We start from the raw sequence: 21,409 nt of genomic DNA, 5'->3' as shown, positions 1-21,409 counted from the left end.
AGGTAGATAGATAACTGGCTCAATAGCCATAAGCAAAGAGTAATTATTAGCAGGTCCATGTTGAAATGGCAGGAGGTTTCAAATGGAGTCCCACAGGAGTCCGTCCTGGCCCAGTGCTGTTCAATGTGTTTATTAATGATTTGGATGCTTGCACAGAAAACTTCTTGAGCAAGTTTGCAGACACCATGAAACTGGGAGGAGAAAGAGAAATAAGGGATTTGGGATGCAGCTGATGGGGAAAGAGGTGATAATTTTATATTTAGATTTCATGCTCTCCAAATACCACCTTTTCTCACCCCACAATGTTCAGTCCAGAATGAATGAATTGCAAGATTTTACTAGCCCTTAGAATCCTCCAGACTGAATTCAGGCTTCTCTGTCCTGATTATAAAAGCTTCTGTTTTTTTGCAGTGGTTTTGTGTACCTGGGCCCATGCATTAAATAAACCTTGTTTGTTTTGTTCCATTCACATCTGTCTGTAGCATGTGCATTCACTGTGTTTCACTTCACCTACTCACCCCCACAAACCAAATGTTCACTTTGTCTTATGGCCCTGCTCTATACTCTGGATCTTATGTAATTTGTTTTTCTCCAAGAGGGATCATCTGAAAATTGCTCAGCAGTTCTTCCAGCTTGTGGGAGGATCAGCCAGTGAATGTGGTATGTTTTGAAGTTTGCTTTCTTCATTATATAATCTCTCTCCTTTTGATACAACAGTGTGCATTTTGTTTTATGGTGCCTTTGCAGCTGCTGACTCAGCACATCTGGTAGTAGAAGTTGTCTTGCTGTAGTTGTACCGGTAATAAAACATGGAATTCTTCCACACAGTATGTCTACTGCACTAGGACCCTGAGGATGTGTGGTGCAATCCACATGAACAAGTCTTTTATATGTAATATAATATCTACATTTTTCTAGTTAGCAGAGTTAGTTTTTAATAAAAATCATCTTTATCCATGTAAAATGGGTCCCTCTCTTAAAAATAATCCCATAAACAAAATGATGCTCCTGCTGGGCACTGATCTTTTTGCAGATGCCAGGTCTGTGTTGTTATGTTCATATACCATATTTTTGTCTAGTTTAGGTCATATGTTCCTTGAAGCAGAGACAGTGCCATATATGTTTTGTCATAGCAGCCTCCGTCGTCACCACCACCCACTGCCCTGTGCAGCTGCCGTGCCCACACTGTTTTCCTATGGCCTGTTGCATGTGTGGCTCTGCAGGCTGCTGATGGGCCTCATGCCTGGCCGATTGTGCACTGCCCATCAGCAGCCTGCGGAGCTACACGTGCGATGGGCTGTAGGAAAGCAGTGCGGGCATGGCAGCAGTGATGGCACAGGACAGTGGGTGGTGATGATGACAGCAGCCACTGCGTGCAAGGCCCCTCCCTCCTGCCCCAGCCAGCCAGCCAGCCATGTGGCATACATGCAGTCCGCAATGGGGTGCCACTGCCCTCTTTCCCTCCCTCCCCCTGATCCTGCTTCTGGGAGCAGGCACAGAGACACACTTCCCTCCTGCCGTTCCTGATCTGGCCCCCCTAGCCCTTTCCCCCTCCCCTGCCTCGCCCCTTCCCCCCACACACACTTACCTGCTGGGGGGCTGTCTGTGTGTGTGTCTGCCTCTGCATGCATGGTGTGTGCATCTGCCTATGCGTGTGTGTGTCTGTCCCCGGCCCACCTGGCAGCAGCAGGCATATGCCATCACATGGCTCTTGGGGCAGTGGTAGTGGGGTGCTTTTTGGCAACACACAGTATTTTCAAACTAGGTGATAGTGGTGCTCAATCTTTCCGGCATGCAAGTCAGATGAATGGGTGCAGCTGCTCTAGGGGTCAGCTCCAGTATACAAACCAACCCCATGCATTGGGTCCAGGGCTGCAGACTGGCCCCACGTGCTGGGTCTGGGACTATGCACCAGGTCAAACCCTGCATGCTGTGTCTAGGGCTGCACACTGAGTTAGCATGCCAGCCCTATTTGGCATACAGGACTATGTCATCTGGCCTGTGGGGCTCTCCATGAGTCCACAAATATAGCAGCAGGAGAGAGCTGGTGTGTTAAATTGCTGCCGGGCTCCCAGAGCTGTGGTAATTAACAGTGGCGTTGCCACTGCTAAATTTTTGGACCCATGGGAGCCTCAGGGGTTGGATGACTCAGCTCAGTGGATTGGATCAGGCTTGCAGACCATTCTTTTGAGTAGCGTTGGTGTAGTATAAAATATTGGTACTCATTTGGGATGAGCTGCTACAGTCATTCCTGGCTTTATCACTTGTGAATAACATGGCCCACCCAAACTGGACTGATTAAATTTTCATGCTACACTGTGTGTAGAAAGCTGCAACATGTGGGCATAATGTTCTCTATGTTTCAAGTTTATTATGGTGTCAGCACTAAGATTTACATGTACAGAACTTCACCATCTAGGAATGTTTTTAAGGGTGTAAATATAAAGGGTATGGGCAAATGAACAAGTTACTGTAAAATAAGGTAAAGTCTGAACTTAGACTGCATTAGCCACTCCATAGTAACTGCCTTTGTGTGCCCACTGTTACCCCATGGTAAATGTGAGATAGTGTACCCTTTGTGGTAATTTTTGAATATGGGCACACAAACAAGAGATTGTAACTGTTTAAGATAGTTTAAAGGCACTTAAATTAGGACTAATGGGTTGAAAACTACAAATGCAGGACTTACTCTCACTTGTAGGAACTGGTAGTGATTCATGGTAAAATTGTCTCTGGCACATGGAGGATATTCTATAGGAAACAGCCTGTTATTTTAAGTAATTTGTTACAAGGGGAGTAATCTTGTATTAGCAGAGGTGTACAAAAAGATCTAATTGCTTTTCTCATTCTCTAATATAGTCCCCTGGCTGAAAAAGACAGATACTATACTTTGGACTTTCTCAATAATTTAAGAAGCACATATCTGTAGTATTGGTTCTTTTTTCCCCCTCCCACCCAATTTTAAACTGTATGCAACTGTATTCCCTCTTGTTTCAGATACTATTCCAGGGAGACAGTGCATGGCTTCCTGCTTCTTTCTGCTTAGGCAGTTTGATGATGTCCTGATTTACCTCAACTCAGTCAAGGTCAGTATTATTTATTTGCATTACTATAGGCCATAGGAATCTTAGTCATAGACCATGACTTACTGTGCTAGGCTGTATATAAATATACGCACGTGCAGTTCACAATCTAAGTATTAGGCAAGAGGCATTAAATGAATACAGACAACCTGACCAGGATTATAAGAAAACAATAAGACAGCATGATGGATTGTGATCTCAGCATACCAGCAATCAAACTGTTGTTAAGAAAAAGGAGTTTTGAGGAGGGTTTTAAAGGAAACTAATCATGTTTTATATATGTACCAGATGTGAGGAGCAGCATAGGAGACAGCAAAAAGTGTCTGAAAATGTGATGTGTGTGTGGTGAAGCATCACTGGCTGATCCAAGGGAGGAGATTGACCTCCCCCCAACAACAGTGAATTAGAGATGGTATTATGTAAGGTGTGGAAAGGCTGAGGCTCATGTTTGATAGAAAAAGTGGAGCTAGGAGAGGGAATGAGGCAAACTGACATGGCCAAAGGAATAGGCTAGTAAAATGATCTCGGAAGCAGGATACAGAATGGATGTGAGCATGGCATTATTGCATTTCTCAAAGCCAGAGAGAAGGATGTTGCAGTAGTCAAGTTGCAAGATGATAAAAGTTTTTAGTCATGTGAACACATAGGAAAAGTCATATTGTGGGAAGATTTAAATGTAGCCTAGACATGAGAGCATAGAAAGAGTCCTAAGATGCCCATTTTATGGATCTAAATGATAGGCAACATGGTGTTGGTTTAGAAAGAAGGTTCTGGGATGGCAGAGAAGCCCGGGTTGCACCATATTGAGTTTGACATGATGCTGCGAGGAGGTGTTATGAAGACGAGGTTCTGTATTTTATTTTGGATATTTTTGTCACTGTATAAATGGTAATTGAATACGTGTTTGCAGATGGGATTACCCATTTGAAGAAGGGTGTTGAAGAGTGTAGATGAAGAAGGGTATAAATGAAGAGTAGAAGGGGACCAAAGAGCCCTGTAGAACCTACACTGCTAGGTGAAGTGGGGGATGCCTAGAGTCCTCTGAAGGAGTGATTAGAAAGGAGAACCAAAAGAGGACTGTTATGGAGGCCAGAGGAGGACAACATCTCAAGAAGAAATATGTGGTTTATGGTGTCAAAGGCAACTGACAGGTCAAGGGGAATGAGGACTGGTTCAGAGCTTTGGTTAGACAGAGGTCATTAGAGATGCCAGCAATAGATGTAACAGTGGAATGCAAAAGGCAGGAAACTGGCTTGGGGAAGGTCTAGGATGGAACTGGAAGAGACAAACTCCAGATGTCTATTGTGGACAGCAGGCTCAGTCAGCTTAGAGGTGAAGGGAAGTTGGAGAGGCAAGTGGATTCAGGGTTTTTTTTTTTCTTTTTTCTTTTTTTTAAATAGGAGAGAGACTAATCCATGGCTTATACTAGGAAAGGAAAGAGCCAGAAAAGAGTGAGGTGTTAAGAAAAATAGTGAGGGAGATGTGGACACAGAGATCAGGGGATAGGTTGAAGTCCTTTGAGGCAAGTAGAAAGGTGAGAAGAAGAGAACAGGCTAGCTAATATCTATATCCATGATAGCAAACAGGAAATGGAGTTGTAGGATGGGAAGGGGAGGCAATGGGAAGAGTAGGGTAGGAGCCCATATTGTATTTTGTCAGTATAGGCAGTCCTCGGACTTATGACACAATTGGTTCCTGAAAACCGTGTCTTAAGTCAAAACATTGTAACTTGGAACCAATTTTCTCATAAGAAATAATGTTATAAATGGGGGATTGGTTCCTGAACCAAGGCCTGATACCCTGTTTTCATCAAAAATACCCCAGATTTTTGTACTCGATCAATTATAGATGAGTGATATAGCTACATTAATGTATTTATATCATAAATAGAAATCATACTGTTTTGGAAGGACTTCTTTGAAGTGACTTTGCTGGACTTTTCGAAGGGCTCTTGGTTGGACTTTTTGAAGGGTTCTTAGAACAGCTGCAGTCTTCTCAGGAGTCTTGGCTGCAGGTTTTTCTGGAGTCTTGTCTGCTTTCTTAAAGAAAGTGTCCAAGCAAGTTTGAACAGATGTTCTCCAGGGAGATGTGACACAGCGAATTTGTTCGCTGGCGTAGCGTCGCATTGGATCAAGTGTTGTAAGTCGAAACTGATGTCATAAAGTTGAAATGGTGTCAATTTCTAAACATTGTAAGTGTGAAATGTCGTAACTCAGAATGTTGTAAGTCAAGGACTGCCTGTATTCTTTTGAAGTAAACTGGAAAGATCGTGGGTGGAGAGGAAATGAGGGAGGTGAATGTGAGGTTTAGGAATAGTGACATGAAAGAGACGGAGGTAGCAGTAAAGATTAGTGTGAGTACCTTAAGTCTTGCTATGTTTTACCAGCTGATGGAGAGAATTTTCTTTCCCTCAGTCCAAATAAGAGGATAAATGATCCTATTGGGCAGTGGGGAAGGTCTGAGAGAGAGGGAAAGCTTCTTTGGTTGCCTGGTACTTGATATGATTTTGTTGGAGGAGAAGGGAAATTGAGGGAATGCTGCTGTGGAATGATATATTTTTGTGTAACATCAAGAAGTGTGTCTTCAGCTGCTGGTGAGCTAGAGCAGAGCTAGCCAACTGGCAGCCTATGGGCTGCATGTGGCCCCCAAGGGTTTAAACTGCCACCCAGCTGATGCTCTCCCTATCATGTTGGGTGCTGTTGCCTCCAGGGGCTCTGGGCTTCTACCTCCTCCAGTTTCTGCTTCCAGCACCTGCCCCACTGGGTGACACAGTGGAATGTGGCGGTGCTGGGGAAGCTGGGAGCTGGTGAGGTGTGTGGAAAGGGTGGCTCCCATGGATGTACATGCAATGGAACAGGGTGGAGGGGGCTGCTTGCACAAATGATGGAGTGGGGTAGAGAAGATCTGCCAGTGCACTGTTGTGGTCCATGTGGGGCACAGCTCCCAGGCTCTGAGAAGTTGATCAGCCATGAGTTAGACTTAGAGGAACAATATAGCGGTTCCCTTCCAAAATCAATCAGCAGGTCCTGTTCATCACAGAACAGTGGTGTATTGTGTGCATATTTACACCTTTCCATCTTACACCCAAAAAGCAACTTCTGTAACTCAGTTATTTAAGAGCTACTAATAAGCACATGAGTGTGTCTTTCATGTAGCACCCAGTAGAAGACAGTGGTGTCTACATAGTGGAGTATATGTATGCACAAACTTATCCCCCTCCCCACTTCTTTGATCTGTCATGTCATGTGAAATCTGTGCAGATAGTTCCCATGGTCTGACATTATTTATCTTGTCCCACAATAACGTAGCAGAGTTCAAAGTTATTTTGGAAAGAAAAAGTAGACGAGGAGGAAGCAAACTATGCATTAAAAATGCAGGCAAGATAACTAAAATAAAGGCAGTAGGACATGAAACTGACAAACTGTAGCTGTCAAAATACAGGACTGGTAAGGCATGCTAGAAAAATATGGTGCTGCAGAAAGCCAGTTCTAGAAGTTTGGTAGCACATCCTATGTGAACATTGCCTCCTGACAAAGGCTGGGTGCCAGATGGCACCATGCCACCTTTGCATGAGTCATAGCAGCAGTATTGGATGCAGCCTGGTGGAACTCATTGCTACATGATATTATTGGGCATTTATACACGTATTTTTTTTCCCGGGATGAGCAGGAGATCTGCCGCTTCGGAGCAGACTCGATTAATCCATATGCGACCTGAGGTGAACTGCATGAACTGCATGCAGTTTTATAAATAGTGAAATGTGCATCCGTGCGCAGAAAATGGCAACGGTGCACTTTTGAACTAAAGCACCTCCAAGGTGTTTTAGTTTAAAAGCACATCGCTGCCATTTTCTCAGCGCTGATATGCATTTCGCCACTTATACAACTGTATGCATTGCAGCGCCCAGCTATGTGCTTTTCAGAGCTCCCAGCGCTGCAACACATGCATGTGTAAAAATGCTCATTGAGCTCAAGAGGTTAGTAGGATTCAAAGAGACTGCACTTTTATACAAATAGCGAAAATATTCAGTTTTAAGTATTCTTAAATGTGTTTCTAAAAGGACTACAACCCTAATACTTTATGGCCTGATGCAACATCTAAATAATAGAGATAATTTAAACATTTTTGTTAGACATGCTATCCCATATCTTCCTGCTTTAGGGTTTTTTGTGCCTTTCTTTGAAGCAACTGGTATTGGATGCTGTTGAAGACAGAACACTGGGTACATGAACCACTGCTCTGTTTCGGTTTTGCAACTGCTGTATTATTATTATTGGGGGTCTTTAAGAAGAGGCTGGATGCCTACCTGGCTGGACTCATTTGAGTCCCGTTTCTCTTTTTGGGGTTTTTTGTTGTTCTCCCGCCCTGGCGGGGGGTCGGGCTAGAAGATCTACTAGATCCCTTCCGACCCTTAATCTATGAATCTATGAATTATAGCTCCAGCAGTCCAAATAGTGTTCTCTCTCTACCTTCTTATAGTTGGGTGGATTGCCCAGTCTGCATTTTGTGCTTCATTGTCTGGTATCCAACTTGTCTAGAAGCTGTACAGCTTTACAAGTAGAGTTGTGGACAAGTAGAGTTCACATTATGTTTTTTTGGCAAACACCACCTCCATCAATGATTGATTAAAACTGCTTTAGGCACTAGCATGCCTCAAAGGACGCCTTGCTATGAGTGTCCTGCCAGCTGGCCTGAAGCTGGCTTTTTGGCACTAAGGACCATCTGGGGAGATGATCTAATCCAGCGCCAGCTGAGCTCTGGTCACAAGGAATGCTCCATTGTTCAACCGACTGTCTGAGCAACTAACTGAGATAGACACCACTCAGAGCAGCAAGTAATGTTATGACAAGATTGTAGGGCTTAAGGTGAATTCAGTGCAAGACCAAAGAGGATAGTGACAGACTTTATCCAGGGCAAAAACTGTCTCTGGTAGGTAAAAGAGCCTGACTAGTGTTAAGACACTGAACCTGAGGTATTTAAACAGGTTCTAGTCCACTGCTTTTTTCAGCAACAGTTCAGATTTCTAATGCAGATACAGTCAAGCTAGGTGATACAGCTGACTGTAGTTGGCAACAGATTTTTTTTTTTACCATGTTCACACCCAAATGTACCCGTAGCTTGTCATGAGCTCTGATAGAAATCGCAGTGTGAACATGGCCTTGTATGTGCTCTGGAAAAGACACAGCACAGGAAAGATAATTCTGAACTTCTTTGGTGTCCAGCACTGAGAGGGTATTGAAAATGAACTTTGAGTAAGAGGGTTGGCTGTATGTGCACCACAAATGGCATATTGTTCACCAAGTTTGCCTGATTTGGGACTTATACTAATTCAGGCAAACCATCTGTGAGGGAGACTCACAGTGTAGCATTTTAGTTTTAAGGGTAACTTAACTAACTTGAGGTAGAAAGGAGAAACTGCTCACTCCATTAAACTAGTGGGGAAAAGAAAGCTCTCTATTAAGCAGTCTAAGTTTTAAGGTGTGTGTGTGATGGGAGTGGTCATAGGGAAAGAAGCCATGGCACCATAGCATGTCTTAGCATGCCTAGAATGAAAGATCAACCCAGTAAAAGCTGCCAGCCTGCAATTTCTGGGTTGGAACATACTCCAGACCTGCTATTGTTAATATTCTGGAATGTTTCAGCTATGTTTGCAGTCACAAACTCATGATGGAAAGCCACTCTAATTCTCTAGCCAGTGTTTAGAAATGACTTAGGTTTATAGTGTTCTTTCCCCCTCTCCAACCCATTTGTCTGGTGTAGGCTGATTTAGATCTTGATTCTTTATTTTTCATGTTGTATACCATGTGGAACTGTGCTTTGTTTTGTTTTCTTTTTTTAACCTGTGTATGGCTTATTTTCCAGAGTTACTTCTACAATGATGACACTTTTAACTTTAACTACGCCCAAGCCAAAGCTGCCACTGGCAATTTCAGTGAGGGTGAGGAGGTATGTCTGTTGGCTTAAACAATGGGAATGTTTCCTACATGCCCGTCCCCCATACAAATATTGCTCTCACTCTGTTTGGGATCCTGCAGGTTGTGTGGAACCTGAGCTCCAAGAATTGAGAAGTATATCTTGCTCTCAATTAATAGGATTCAGAAGAAGTAGCTCGCTCTAATCTTGCACTGTGGAAATAATGCTGTTAGTGTATCACAGGAGCACTCCCAGCTGTTTCTAATTGATCAGAGAATACCCCCTTGATTATGGTTTCTGTACCCTGTCTGGGATCCCAGGCAGCCTTATTGTTCAGGCAGAGCAAAGTCTGTTGAGTGAAAGAGATTGGATAACTGAACATTGACTTAGGGGGTTGTGATATGTGAGAGGAGAAAAAAACCAAAAAATGTTTCCACAACATCCAGGTAGGTTTGAGGAGTTTTGCTTCTTCCTATGCACAGCATGTTTTGTGCATTGGAAGTTGAAATACACACAGAGTAATAACTGCTCTGAAGAATTAAGTGAGACTTCTCAAAAGCAGTAAAGATCAGAAAATTGGAGTGGGAGGTAGGACAAGAAACCCAGCATGTGATTTGTTATTTTAAGTCAGATGGTTCTGATAAAATTCTTTTTTTTTTAACAGTCTTCTGATATTTGAACACCTTAGATTTCTGGGGCAATATGATGAGAGGTTTGGGTGAAGGACAGGAAAAGTTAATTTCTTATTTCTATGATTGGAATTAAGGCTTCTCCAAAGACCTGCCCAAGATTGATAGGCAAAAAGGGTATGTGCTACAGTCCTGTCAGCTCAGTTTAGTTGGTTTAATACAATTGAATAACCCCTCTTAACATTTGTGAAAATTCAAGCTAACAGGTTTGAAGTCATATTAGGAGGCCACTTGTAGTCTCTGGCAGTGGTGCTCAACCTTTTTTCCCAGTGGGACAGATGGACAGTGTCTGGTCAGACTGTGGGCTGCATGGTGGTTCCAAACTAGTACCTGGGGCTGGCATGGCGGACATCATCTGACCATTGGAGTTGGGAAGGGGGCAGCCCAATCTGAGCCCAGCACCACAGAGGGGAAGGGGCCTTCACCTAGCTCCGCAGTGGAGAGTGGGGTAGGGATGTGAGCCTACCGGGGGTGAAAGGGGCATGGCTCAGTCCCAACCTGGCTGTGTGGGGAAAGGGGACATGGCTTGGGCCTGACCCAGCCTTGCAGGGGAAAAGGGGACATGGCTTGAGGAGAAGAAGGGCATGGCCTGGCCCAAACCAGCCCCACTGGGGAAAAGAGATGTGACCCAGCGCCATGGAGGAAAGAGGGCATGGCCCAGCCCTGCGTGAGGGAAGAAGACCTGGTCTGGTTCACATATTAAAGGCCACTGCTCCCTGCTGCCAAATTTCCCAACCTGTGGGGAACCCCTCAGGACAGATGCAATGGCTCTATAGGCTGCATTTGGCCCGTAGGCCAGAATTTGAACTAAATGATTGCACTTTTAAATATACTGCATCTGGGTTGCAGAAACACCAAAGACTTATAAAATTAGCCTTGAATAATAGGTCCTCCTGCTTTTGTCTGTATTTTTACAAACTGTGCTGAATGGATTTGCATTATATAGATGACAACTTTGGAACTGCTTATAAATTTAAGTAAGCCTGTTGGTACTGTTTTGGTGTCTAGTGATCTGTGACTGTGGCTACACATCCATATAAGGATTACCCTCTTCAGCAGTTCATTAATTTATTAAATGTCTCCAGAAGTAACCCTCTGTGTAACATCATTTTTCAAAAAGAGTGGCCCCTCTGGGCATCAGGGACCAATCTGCAGGGTGAAATGCTACTCATAGCAATAATACTCCATTCTGAATTAGAGCATTAGCAATGTTTAAACAATAAAACCATTTGATTGATTGGCAAAACATTATTTTCCAGTAAGTGTTTTTTATTATTATGGGCAGAATAACCCATGTACATGGAGAAAGGGTTTTGATTTTTTGCCAGCATCCCCAGTAAAGAATGGGTATTTGTATCTTTTTTGCTGAGTGAAGCCACAGAAGATTTAAGAACACAAAACCACCCTTACCTCCTTCTGACTGTCAAATGCAGTGATGATTCTGTCTCCGTAATAAATTGTAAAAGGTAGTATTTTGACCCAGAGCCTCTCTAAAACTGATGGTTTAAGGGCTGTTATTGCTACTTCAGGAACTTCAGGTCTGTTTCATACAGTAAGTGGTAGAGGGAATGGAAGAGATCATCATTACCGTGAGGCCTCTTCTGGTATTTTAGAAGGATGCTAATTTCATTGCTTGCACTACATGCTAAACAGTTGCATTCCTAGTTGTTTTTCCCATAGCCCCATCTTCCTTTATGCTCTGCTTGTTGTATATCAATACCCACTGGCAGTTGTTCAAGCAAAGCCACACCCTTCCCATAGTTTGGCACTGTAAAGCTGCAGAAATCCCATGATAAGCATTGTACTGTTTCAGTTCTCCACCTGCCTGACAGAAATACCCCTGTACATTGCAGTTTTATACTCCCAATTCTTCCTGTCAAGCTGCTCTTTGTCTGGCGTAAACCTTGGCTGTGTATTGTGGTGAGACGGATCTAGTTTCTCTATGTTGCGGAGCGCGCATGCATGCATACACACACACACTCCTAATTACTTTTCCCCCCCCACAGGTGTTCCTGTTGATCCAGAGTGAGAAGATAAAGAATGATTATGTTTACCTTAGCTGGCTAGCTCGCTGCTGTGAGTCGCTTTACTCTCAAAATTGCTAGATACAGATCCCCCTTTTTGCATCTGTCTTGGCACTCTGCTCATTCTATGTTGTGGGTGGATCTAGTGCTCCACGAAAGTGAACAGAAAAGTGCCTTAACTGTGATCAGCTACTGTGTGGCCAATTTACTGCACAAGCAGTGCATCTGGCTGATTTTTTTTAAATACCTATATTTTGGTGTTGTCCCTAGCATAATTCTATCAATGTACTGTACCTCCTTCCTGAGCTGTAGGAATATTCTCATCAGTCCACAACAATCTGAACAGAGATTACCAATCTTAATAGATTGTAGTTAATTTTTCCCCAGTGTAGTAGCACAAATGTTTCCTTTCCAATTTTAAAAATATCCTGCTAATTAAGGATATATCTACACTGCATTCAGTCTGATGGTTGCTTGCCAGTATTGCTTACATGGCTTTTAATCAGTCGGAAATCACACAGTTGGTGGTACCTTTCTGTAGGCCAACTCAGATCTGGAGATTTTTCTCAAGTTAGCCATTTCCTTCAACAACACCCTTAACTTCCTGAGCAGCAACCATTAGAAAGTAGTCTGTGCTGAAGAGAGATCATCAGCATATATGATGTGGCCTTCTAAAATAGGTTACTTGGGGCCTGCCACATCACATCACACATGCACAGCTAACCCCTCTCTCTAACTCAGCTTTGGGATTCCAGAATTTCTTTCCCAATCCATAAAACTAGAATGTTTGTTTATTGTCAGGGGTTTTTTTTTTTTAAGTTTTTCCCTGGAAATTATTAAGGTTTCAACCTGATGAAAGAACTCTTGGGTTCAGAAGGAGATTATAATGGTGTTTTGGGAGGTAGTGTACTTCCTTTTTTAATTATGTAGTGAAGAAGTTATTTGACATTGGTGCTAGGCATGTTGTAACTGCTCAGAATACTTCCTTTTAGATAAAGTTTAAAACTAAGATAGTTTGGTCATTAAAAGATCTCACAGCACTTGCATAAGAGTAGTTAAGTATTGTTGAGTACATTAGGTAAATGCTGTCTTGGTAACTGTTTTCTTCATACTAAATTTACACATGTGGAAGGTGAGTTGCTAAATTATTATCTGTCTTTAAAATGCACAGGTAAACAACTGTTGCATTTCATTACAGAGAAAGCTGCTTTCAGGGATAGGTGTAGTGATCCCTTTATTTGCCAAGCATGCAAATAGCTTTGGGATCTTTCTGGTTGAAAGGCCCCATATAAGTATTATAGCATACTCATTTTGAGTATGCACAAGTATTGAGTCGTAGACATGTCTACCTTAAACTATTTGCAAGGGGCCAAAGATGCTGGTAGTGCAGCTTTTTAGGTGCATTACACAGTCAGCTCTTCTGCTGATTATATATATCGTATCCTAAAAAAGGTAAAAACTCATTGTGTTTCATCTCCCAGCATAGTACTGTCTTTCTGCATATACACAGCTTACTAGTTGTTAAAGAACTATAAATGCATTGTTTTTTCATGCAGAGAACTGTGGTTTGTTAGGTTTTCAGTGACTGGTTATCAGGTCATTATATAAGACACGTGTCTCCTCTGTAGTGTGTGCTACTACCAGAGCTAACGAAACAAATATCTTGCTTCCTGCCCTGCAGAAAACATCCGATAAACACCTATTTTGATGGCCGTTATCATCTCCCATACTGCACTTACTTCTGCAGTATTATACCATATGGACAGGTCTTCCTTATTTCTCACTGTCTCTGGCTGGCAAGTAGATTATGCTCAGAAATATGATAATGTTATGTAATCTTTAACTTAACTGAGCATTTTACTTATCAGTAGAGGTAGTTTGTGCAGAGAAACTACTTTTGAGTATCTTTTCAATGCACTTCAGAAGATTTACATTGGTATCTCCAGTTAACATAGGCAATAATTGTTGCTCCTCTTGACTTCTGTGCCAGTAATGCCAAGAATGCAGAAAACTTCCCTATGTTAATGGCCAGTGTTCAGAAAGGTCTATCCCTCCCCTCCAATTCTAGCTCAGATTCAAGAAACTATCCAGTTCCACTGATATATAGTTATGTCTGAAATTAACAGGCCAACTTTTAAATTAAATACAAAGATCAGATTTCTTAGCTTCAGAAGATCAACTTTTAGAATTTTGTCTCCCAAAGTATTGGGAAAATCTCCTTACTGGAATTCAAGTATACTTTCATTCAGGTGCTTGTATGACTAATTGTGTTTATACTATTGAGGTTTTAGGTAAAAGCCTACCTCTTGTTTACATAAGCAGGGTTAAAATAACTGCAAGATTTTAAGGGTTCTTGAAAGAAATTTGCCACTGGAAGCATGGTGATAAGAGTCTTGCCTACACTTTGTATTCCTTTGGGCTATAGAACCATACAAATTAATGTTTACAATCAAATGGACACTGGGCATTGAGGAGTTCAGTCTTGTGTCCTTCTGTTAAGTTTTTGTGAATGTGAAAATGGACAATATTGACTCTTACAGTTTTGAATACATCCAGAAATAAGAGGATGCCACAGTCCAATGCCACACATTAAATACTTTCTTGAGTATAAACATTCTCCACATTCTAATTATCTCTAAAAGCCCTAAGACTTTATGGAATCATAGAAAATTAGGGTTAGAAGGGACCTCAGGAGTTCATCTAGGATGGAGGTCATTCGTGGATGGTACCTTTATGACTATACCAAAGCTTAAGAAACTGTAAGTGAATTTCAGTTGCTTAATATTTTTTTAGTACTATGCTACAAGTAACAGAATACATATGGCAAACTGGATACAAATGCTTTTCAGTTTTTATGACAACAGACATGTCCTCCCAAGACAAAGCTGAAAGATTTTCAACCAATTTTTATTATTTAAAGGACAGGAAGATTATTTTACTTGTTTTTGCTACGGCATCTGATTACATTCAGTCAAAGCTCAACTTGATGTTAAAATGCACATCATAGTCTTGAGACTGTTTCATTGGCCAAGAATGCTGTTATAAACGCTGTTTGTTCTTTGCTGAAGGAAGATAAGTGCTAACAAGAAACATTTGTAATGTTTCTTCATTTTTGTGGTTGTGGAGTATCTAAGTTGGAAGGATAGTGAAGCAAGATACAGCTTTTTTTCCACAAAATTTAAACTTTTAAAGTCTTCTTTACTACTGTCACCATTTCCTAATTTTCAGATGTGTAATGCAGAGAGCCTTCTTTGTATCTTCCAGCCTAATTAGTACTCTCTTCATATACTATAATGTAAATCTGAGATGTTATTTCCATCCGCGCTTCTTGGAATCCTTTTACACATTTGGCATTTCCTTTTCCTGTGGGTAGTATTTCATATGAAGTAGACCAGTGGAATAATCTGTCACATGGTTTTCCAGAGTAGAAGAACCAGTGATCCATTCTAGCCTACTCTGTTGATATAATGTAAATCTGAAATGTTATGGAATTGCATCATTTGCAGGTCTAGCCTTATAATTGTCACTGGTGGGGCTGAGGAATTTGATCTTTATTCTATGGCAGTGTTTTTCAACCTTTTTTTTTGTATGTGAACTCCTAAAATTTTCTTGAATGGAGGTGCCAAACCCCTTTCGAAATTGTGAATGATGGTGTGGACGCCTTTAAATTGTAAGTGTGGGTATTTACATGCTTTTGATTGATCATAGTAATGTTTGTGGACCTCTTAGATATAGTCTGTAGACTCTTAGGGGTTCACAGACCACAGGTTGAAAACCACTGTTCTGTGGTGTTTGGTATGAATGGGAGATTTTGGTAGACTGGGGTTAAAAGGTTACAGACATTTACTTCAGCTGTTATTGGGCAGTATTTCTTTGCCTTTTCAACTTCCTGTTCTCATTGCAGATATCATGAACAAGAAACCTCGACTAGCATGGGAACTCTACCTGAAGATGGAAAATTCAGGAGCATCCTTCAGCCTCTTGCAGCTTATTGCAAATGATTGCTACAAAGTGAGTTGTTTGAATTCTGCTGCATCCCACTCAGAGGCCTCTTTTACAGTAGGCTCTCATTCTTAATATTACCCACCACTGTCTGAACTAATGAAACTCCAGTGATGCTGGTAGACTGGGAAGGATTTATCAATATTTTAACCAGGGTATCTTTTGGGCAGGCGATTACACTAATTAAAGCTCTTGCGATTGTTTTGTACTAGTGCTATCATTAGGGCTAATCACCATTTCTACCACAGAAAGAGCTATTACTACTAGTAGCAACAGAAAGTAGTTTTAAGAAAAAAGTTCCAGAGGAGATTTGAAGCTCTTCCTAGCAATTCTTCCCTTTCTGTTTGAGACTTAGAATGTCAGCACTGACGCTTTGGATGGTTTTTCTTCCTCAACCCCATTCCCCCCATAACCTTGAGAGTACATACAATGAATAATTTGGTGAAATCACTGGGAATAGAGTACTAGGATTTTTCCAGAATTTATTAGTGTTGGATGTTAAAAAAATCATCAATAATTGCCTTGTAAGTGATATAGCTATGTAGTCTTGTAAACTGGCCTTGTACAGGCATTCAGTTTCTCCTGGGAGAGTCACTGCTCTCCCAGGAGAAACCACAAGAGTACAGATGTTCAGGCTTTTTTTCTGAGGTTTAAAATGGCTGCTCCAGGAGAAAAATAACTTGGGGAACAACCAGATTTAAATTATTCCTGGGAGAGTTTCTCTTGGGAGAGTGAATGTCTGTATCTGCTTTGACTTCTCTCAGATCATGGTCCTCTAGCATTCCTCTTGTCACATCTCAGGGAAACAGCATGTTGCTTGCTGGACTCTGCTGCTCCAGCAGGGAGCAGAGCAAGCTGCCTTAGTAATCCCCACAATTGTCACAGGGAAACACAGGTTGACCATGGCCAGTCTGGGTCAGCCAATTGTGTCTACCCTATGCACTACTGCCATCTATTGCCAAGCTGACTAAGGGAACCTGCAGAGCATGCTGAGATGTCTGCACAGCACCCGTCTCCCCCTGCCCCACTTTCCTCCTAGTTCTACAGTGTCATCATCACTGCAAGTTCTGCACTCTTCAGGGCCTCAGCATTCAAATGTCTGTATACCTGGTTCTGGATAAGTTTCTTTACTAACTTAACAAACCTTGGAGAATTTTCCCAGGTTAAATACTTCTGGCATATTTAATAGATTTCATAGACATTTGGGTTGGAAGGGACCCCGGAGGATCACTGAGTCCAGCCCCCTGCCCATTGAGTCCAGCCCCCTGCCTGGGCAGAAAAGAGCACAGGCCAGATGCCCATACAGCCTTCTCTTAAAGACCCTTGAGGTGGGAGACAGCACCATCTCCCTTGGGAGCCCAGTCCAAATTTTGGCCACCCTTACTGCAAAGAAGTTTTTCCTGATATTCAGCCTAAATTTGCTCTCTGTCAGTTTGTGACCATTGTTCCTTGTTACCCCAAGAGGTGCCCTGGTGAAAAGAGCATCTCCAATCCCTTGCTGCATCCCCATAATGAATTTGTAGGCGGCCACAAGATACCCTCTCAGCCTTCTCTTGTGGAGGCTGAAGAGGTCCAAGCCCCTCAGTCTCTCCTCATAGGGCCTTGCCTGCAGGCCCCTGACCGTACGAGTGGGCTCCCCTGGACCCTCTCAACTCTATCCACATCCTTCTTGAAGTATGGCGCCCAAAACTGGACCCAATACTCCTAGTCATAATGTACAGCTCATTTTAAGGCTGAAATTTGCCATTGTGTATATCTGCCAGGTTTTAAACAACTGAGGAATTTTAAGTGTAGGTTTCCTAAATGTACATGTACATCTTTTTTATATGTAGAGCAATTCTGAGATTCTGAAAGAAGTTTAGGTGACAATAGAGGATTTTCTTTTCAAAGAAACAATGCAACCAGATGGAGGAAGTACTCTATTCCCTCAAGGATCTGAGGACAATGAGGTCTGTTGGTATCCATACTATACCATCCTTCCACAAGCTCCTTTAGATAGCTGTCTCAACAAAGGCTAAGAATGTTGTCATCAACCAGAATGCTCATCCAGAAAGCTTCCTTATACCAAAGGTGTCAGTCATCTTCCTTTTCTGTCAGTACCAGGGTTCCTCCTAGAAGCGTGGCAAGTGTCAAGAACCATGACAAGTCCAACCCAAAACTGAACTTGAAAAGTCACCTCATACTCTTCCTTTGGGCATAGACAGAAGTTACAGCTGAGAAATAGATACTAGACATTGTTGCCTGCAGCTGTCCCAGTCACTTTCATTCTTTGTCCCTTCCCCTACCCTTCTTCAGGGTGCTATTTTCCTAAAGCCTATTAAAGAAAGAAGTGGCCTCACTTATAATTGTTGTTGCTGTTGTTGTTATTAACTTAAAGAAAGCATAGAAGTGTGGCATGACAATATGGAGGGAAAATATTCTATTCCTGATATTTCTTTATGCCCAAGAGAATATAGGGGATTTTATCCTATCTTAGATTTGAGGAGACTGAACAAATGCATATTAATTCCACCAGAGTGAGATCTTAACTTCCTATAACTCTTACTTCGGTTATTATTGAACACAGAGAGATCATAACTGGCTGCTACAGTCTAGACTTGCCTTGAATATTCCAGGCAGGAACTGTCTGTTTGTTTTATATTTGTATATGCAACACTGGGGCCTTAGTGCTACAAACCACCATTCTGGTAATCTGTGATTGGGGGACATTTCTGCTAGACCCGTTTTGTCAAGAACAAGGTCAGATTTTCAGACCTTTATTTCAAAGGCTGTTTGAGTTGAGAATCATTACCAGATGTCTGTCTTCTGTGGTGGAATCAAGGCCTTTTGAACATCTCACCAATTTCTCTAATCTTCTGGGTGATTGCCAAAGCCAGATGAAACTGGGTCATATTCATCTTCATAGCTCTCTACCACCTGAAGCAGTTTTGGCTGACAGGCTTGTTGCAAATGTCCACATAAGCACTGATCAAGCCCAGGTGAACTAGAACTTTTATGTCAAAGCCTGGACCCCCAGACACTTCACTTGATGGACTGGGTGCTGACCGGTTAAGCACCAGGGGAAAGGGATTCTCCTTAAGTTCAAGATACCCCGATACAGAATATTCAACCTACAGCAGGGGTAGGCAAAATACTAATAATAATTCAAAGTCCTGATTAAGATAATACTTATTTTCTGAATCTCTATGCACTCTGCTTGAAACTGAAATGTGCCTCTTGCGGTTCTAAGCAGTTTGGAAGAGCAGGAAAAAGTATGCTGTTTGCATAACTGTAACACCAGAAAAATAGTGTCAGAATTTTGGATCTCTTTCTATTTAGACAGTCACGTGTGTCTGAGATATGTGGTGCTTTCTTTTCCTACACAGATGGGCCAGTTTTATTATTCAGCCCAGGCCTTTGATGTTCTGGAGAGACAGGACCCTAACCCTGAATACTGGGAAGGCAAGAGAGGTGCCTGTGTGGGCATCTTCCAGATGATCTTAGCTGGCCGAGAACCCAAGTAAGTACTCTTATTTTGTGTGAAATTCTCACCTAGTCTTCCTTGTCTAACTAGCAGTAAGCCAGAATTGCATTAAGAGCTGCATTTATGAAAAGGAATGGATAACCTTACCTTCTCCAGCTCATTTACTTTTTAAAAGAGACAAGTGCTGCCCCAGTGGTTATGTACTCAAAGGGCATTTCTGTTGTCTTTCTTCTAATCTAATGGGTACAGGAGATGTGAAGGATGACCTACTGACTTATCTTTAAGTTAAGTAGATCCCCCCGCGATGCAAGCTGCCTCAGACTGCAAATATATTTATTGGATATCTCTAGCTAGACAAGGCTAAGCTTTGACAGTAGTCAACGGGAGCAGTCTAAAATAGGCAGGCTATTTGAAATGTGGGTTTAAAAACGTTTCAAAACATGGTGCTTTTGCTGTGGAACACACAGGGAGCCCTTACTGCACCTTCTAACCAGAACACTTTGGAATTGCTATAGCTGCATGCTACAGCAGGCTTTCCAGACATTGGGGTGTTACAAGGTGCATACGGCACCTATGTCTCTGCTTCCACTCTTTCTCCCTCCTACAGGAGCCAAGCAGACTCTTGGTTAGGGCACCATTGCTTCCTGCACTCCAAGGCTGGGGTTTCTAGAACTCAGAGCACCTGGGCTCTGGCACTTGGGGTGTCCGAGGCACTAGGACTCCTGGCTTCAGGTTACAGGGAACAACAGTGCCTCAAGTGGTGGTATCCCCAAGGAGCACCTCAAGTCCCATGAGCCCATGTATGCAAGGAATGCAGGGAGATGGAGGGAGAGGGGTGGCTGAGGGAGGGGGGCAGTAGCAGCCAGGGTGCTGGGAGAAGGTGTGAGGGCGATCACTGCATGAAGGATCCACACCCTGTAGAGATGTACAGTGGCATAAAACAATAAAAAATAGTACCAGCTCCCTTCGGGTACTGTTTTATCATGCTTGGGAGCAATTTATCTCGTGCTCATCTATATGGTAGCTTTTTGAAACATTTCAAATGCTGTGACTGTCCATACCCTAAAGAAGACAGGGGTGCATCAGAGAGTGATGCTTCTGCAAGCAGTCCTTTTCTTTCTGAGTATAATAAATGTGCCATACTTCACATGGTCAGACACTTGGTATAATTACCTTTTAAGCCCTGAGGCAGTGCTCCTGCATTAAACGTACATGTTGCTGTTCTTTATATGCTGTCTTTTCACATGGCATGAAAAACTGAGGTTGTAACTACTTGCTGAGTTTTGTGGCTTTTTTTTTGTAGCAGTTATTTTTAATTTTTATATTCTGACCAGGCTCTAGCCTGAATAATTACATGTTGCTCACTTAAAATTTCCCCTCATTATAACTAAACACATTATTCTTTCTAGGCCTAAACCACTGTCTGGCTTTACTGTGTGTTTTTTATCAGCTGTTCCTCCTCTTCAGCAGTAGGGAAAGGGAATTTTATTTCTAGAGTCTCGTGTTTTTGTGTCCTTCAGGATATTAAAAAGCATAGAAATGCCAGGTAGTTTTCTTTTGGGGTCAGCTGTATTGGTCTGGGGCTGTATGACAGTCTTTTGGTTTGAGTTGATATCTTTTATTAGACCAACTTGGAGGTGGGTTGATGTTTCTGGTAAGCTTTCAGATAACATGGTATCCTTTTTCAAGCTAAGTGGAGTACAAAAGGGGGTGACTCTCCTGTGTATGCTGGGGAAATCTGTCGCTAGTCTGTGCAAGTGTATGTGTTAGTTGAACTGCTCTGAGGGCAATCATACTGTCCACATGGTGGGGGAAGGAAAAGAAATTTCTTGTGGGTTATGGTATGGGTACCCAGTACGGTTGGAGTTTAAGCAGACTGTAGTGAGGAAGATAGTTCACGTCTCTGTTCAGTCCATGATTTTTTGTATTCAGAGTGGTGATGAAGTTGAGTTCATGGGCACACTCTTTAGAAATGTCAGGTGTTATTTAGTAAAGTGACCCTCACTCTTTTTTACATCTTTGCCCTTCATTTACCTAGAGAAACCCTACGCAAAGTACTGCATCTCCTAAGGAGCACTGGTAACCCCCAGGTAGAGTATATCATCCGCATCATGAAGAAGTGGGCCAAGGACAACAGAGTCCCTGTCTAAACCAGCACTACCAAATACCAAGTCAGTTATCATTTTTTTGTGTATGGCTGGAAAGTGTGGATCCTGGCCTATCATTTACAATGTT

The 21,409-nt window shown here is 42.3% G+C and overlaps 1 protein-coding gene across 9 annotated transcripts in view; it reads left to right on the top strand.

Annotated features, from left to right (window-relative positions):
* Positions 1–21,409, top strand: part of TTC26 (tetratricopeptide repeat domain 26) — a 70,762-nt gene that overhangs the window by 38,194 nt on the left and 11,159 nt on the right. For 3 of the 9 annotated variants that reach the window (XM_019514900.1, XM_019514897.1, XM_019514905.1), the window contains 7 exons: positions 597–660; positions 2,998–3,086; positions 8,946–9,029; positions 11,692–11,761; positions 15,614–15,720; positions 19,077–19,210; positions 21,213–21,409. In XM_019514900.1, coding sequence (XP_019370445.1) covers positions 597–660; positions 2,998–3,086; positions 8,946–9,029; positions 11,692–11,761; positions 15,614–15,720; positions 19,077–19,210; positions 21,213–21,324 — 660 coding nt within the window. In that variant the 3' untranslated portion in view covers positions 21,325–21,409. Of the gene's footprint in view, positions 1–596; positions 661–2,997; positions 3,087–8,945; positions 9,030–11,691; positions 11,762–15,613; positions 15,721–19,076; positions 19,211–21,212 lie in introns of those variants that run through there. The other 6 variants (XM_019514901.1, XM_019514904.1, XM_019514898.1 and 3 more) reach the window with 5 other exon arrangements.

Source organism: Gavialis gangeticus, unplaced genomic scaffold, assembly GCF_001723915.1.
Source record: "Gavialis gangeticus isolate Ggan-Ray unplaced genomic scaffold, GavGan_comp1, whole genome shotgun sequence".
Lineage (NCBI taxonomy): Eukaryota > Metazoa > Chordata > Crocodylia > Gavialidae > Gavialis > Gavialis gangeticus.
This window is presented reverse-complemented; position numbering and strand designations above follow the sequence as displayed.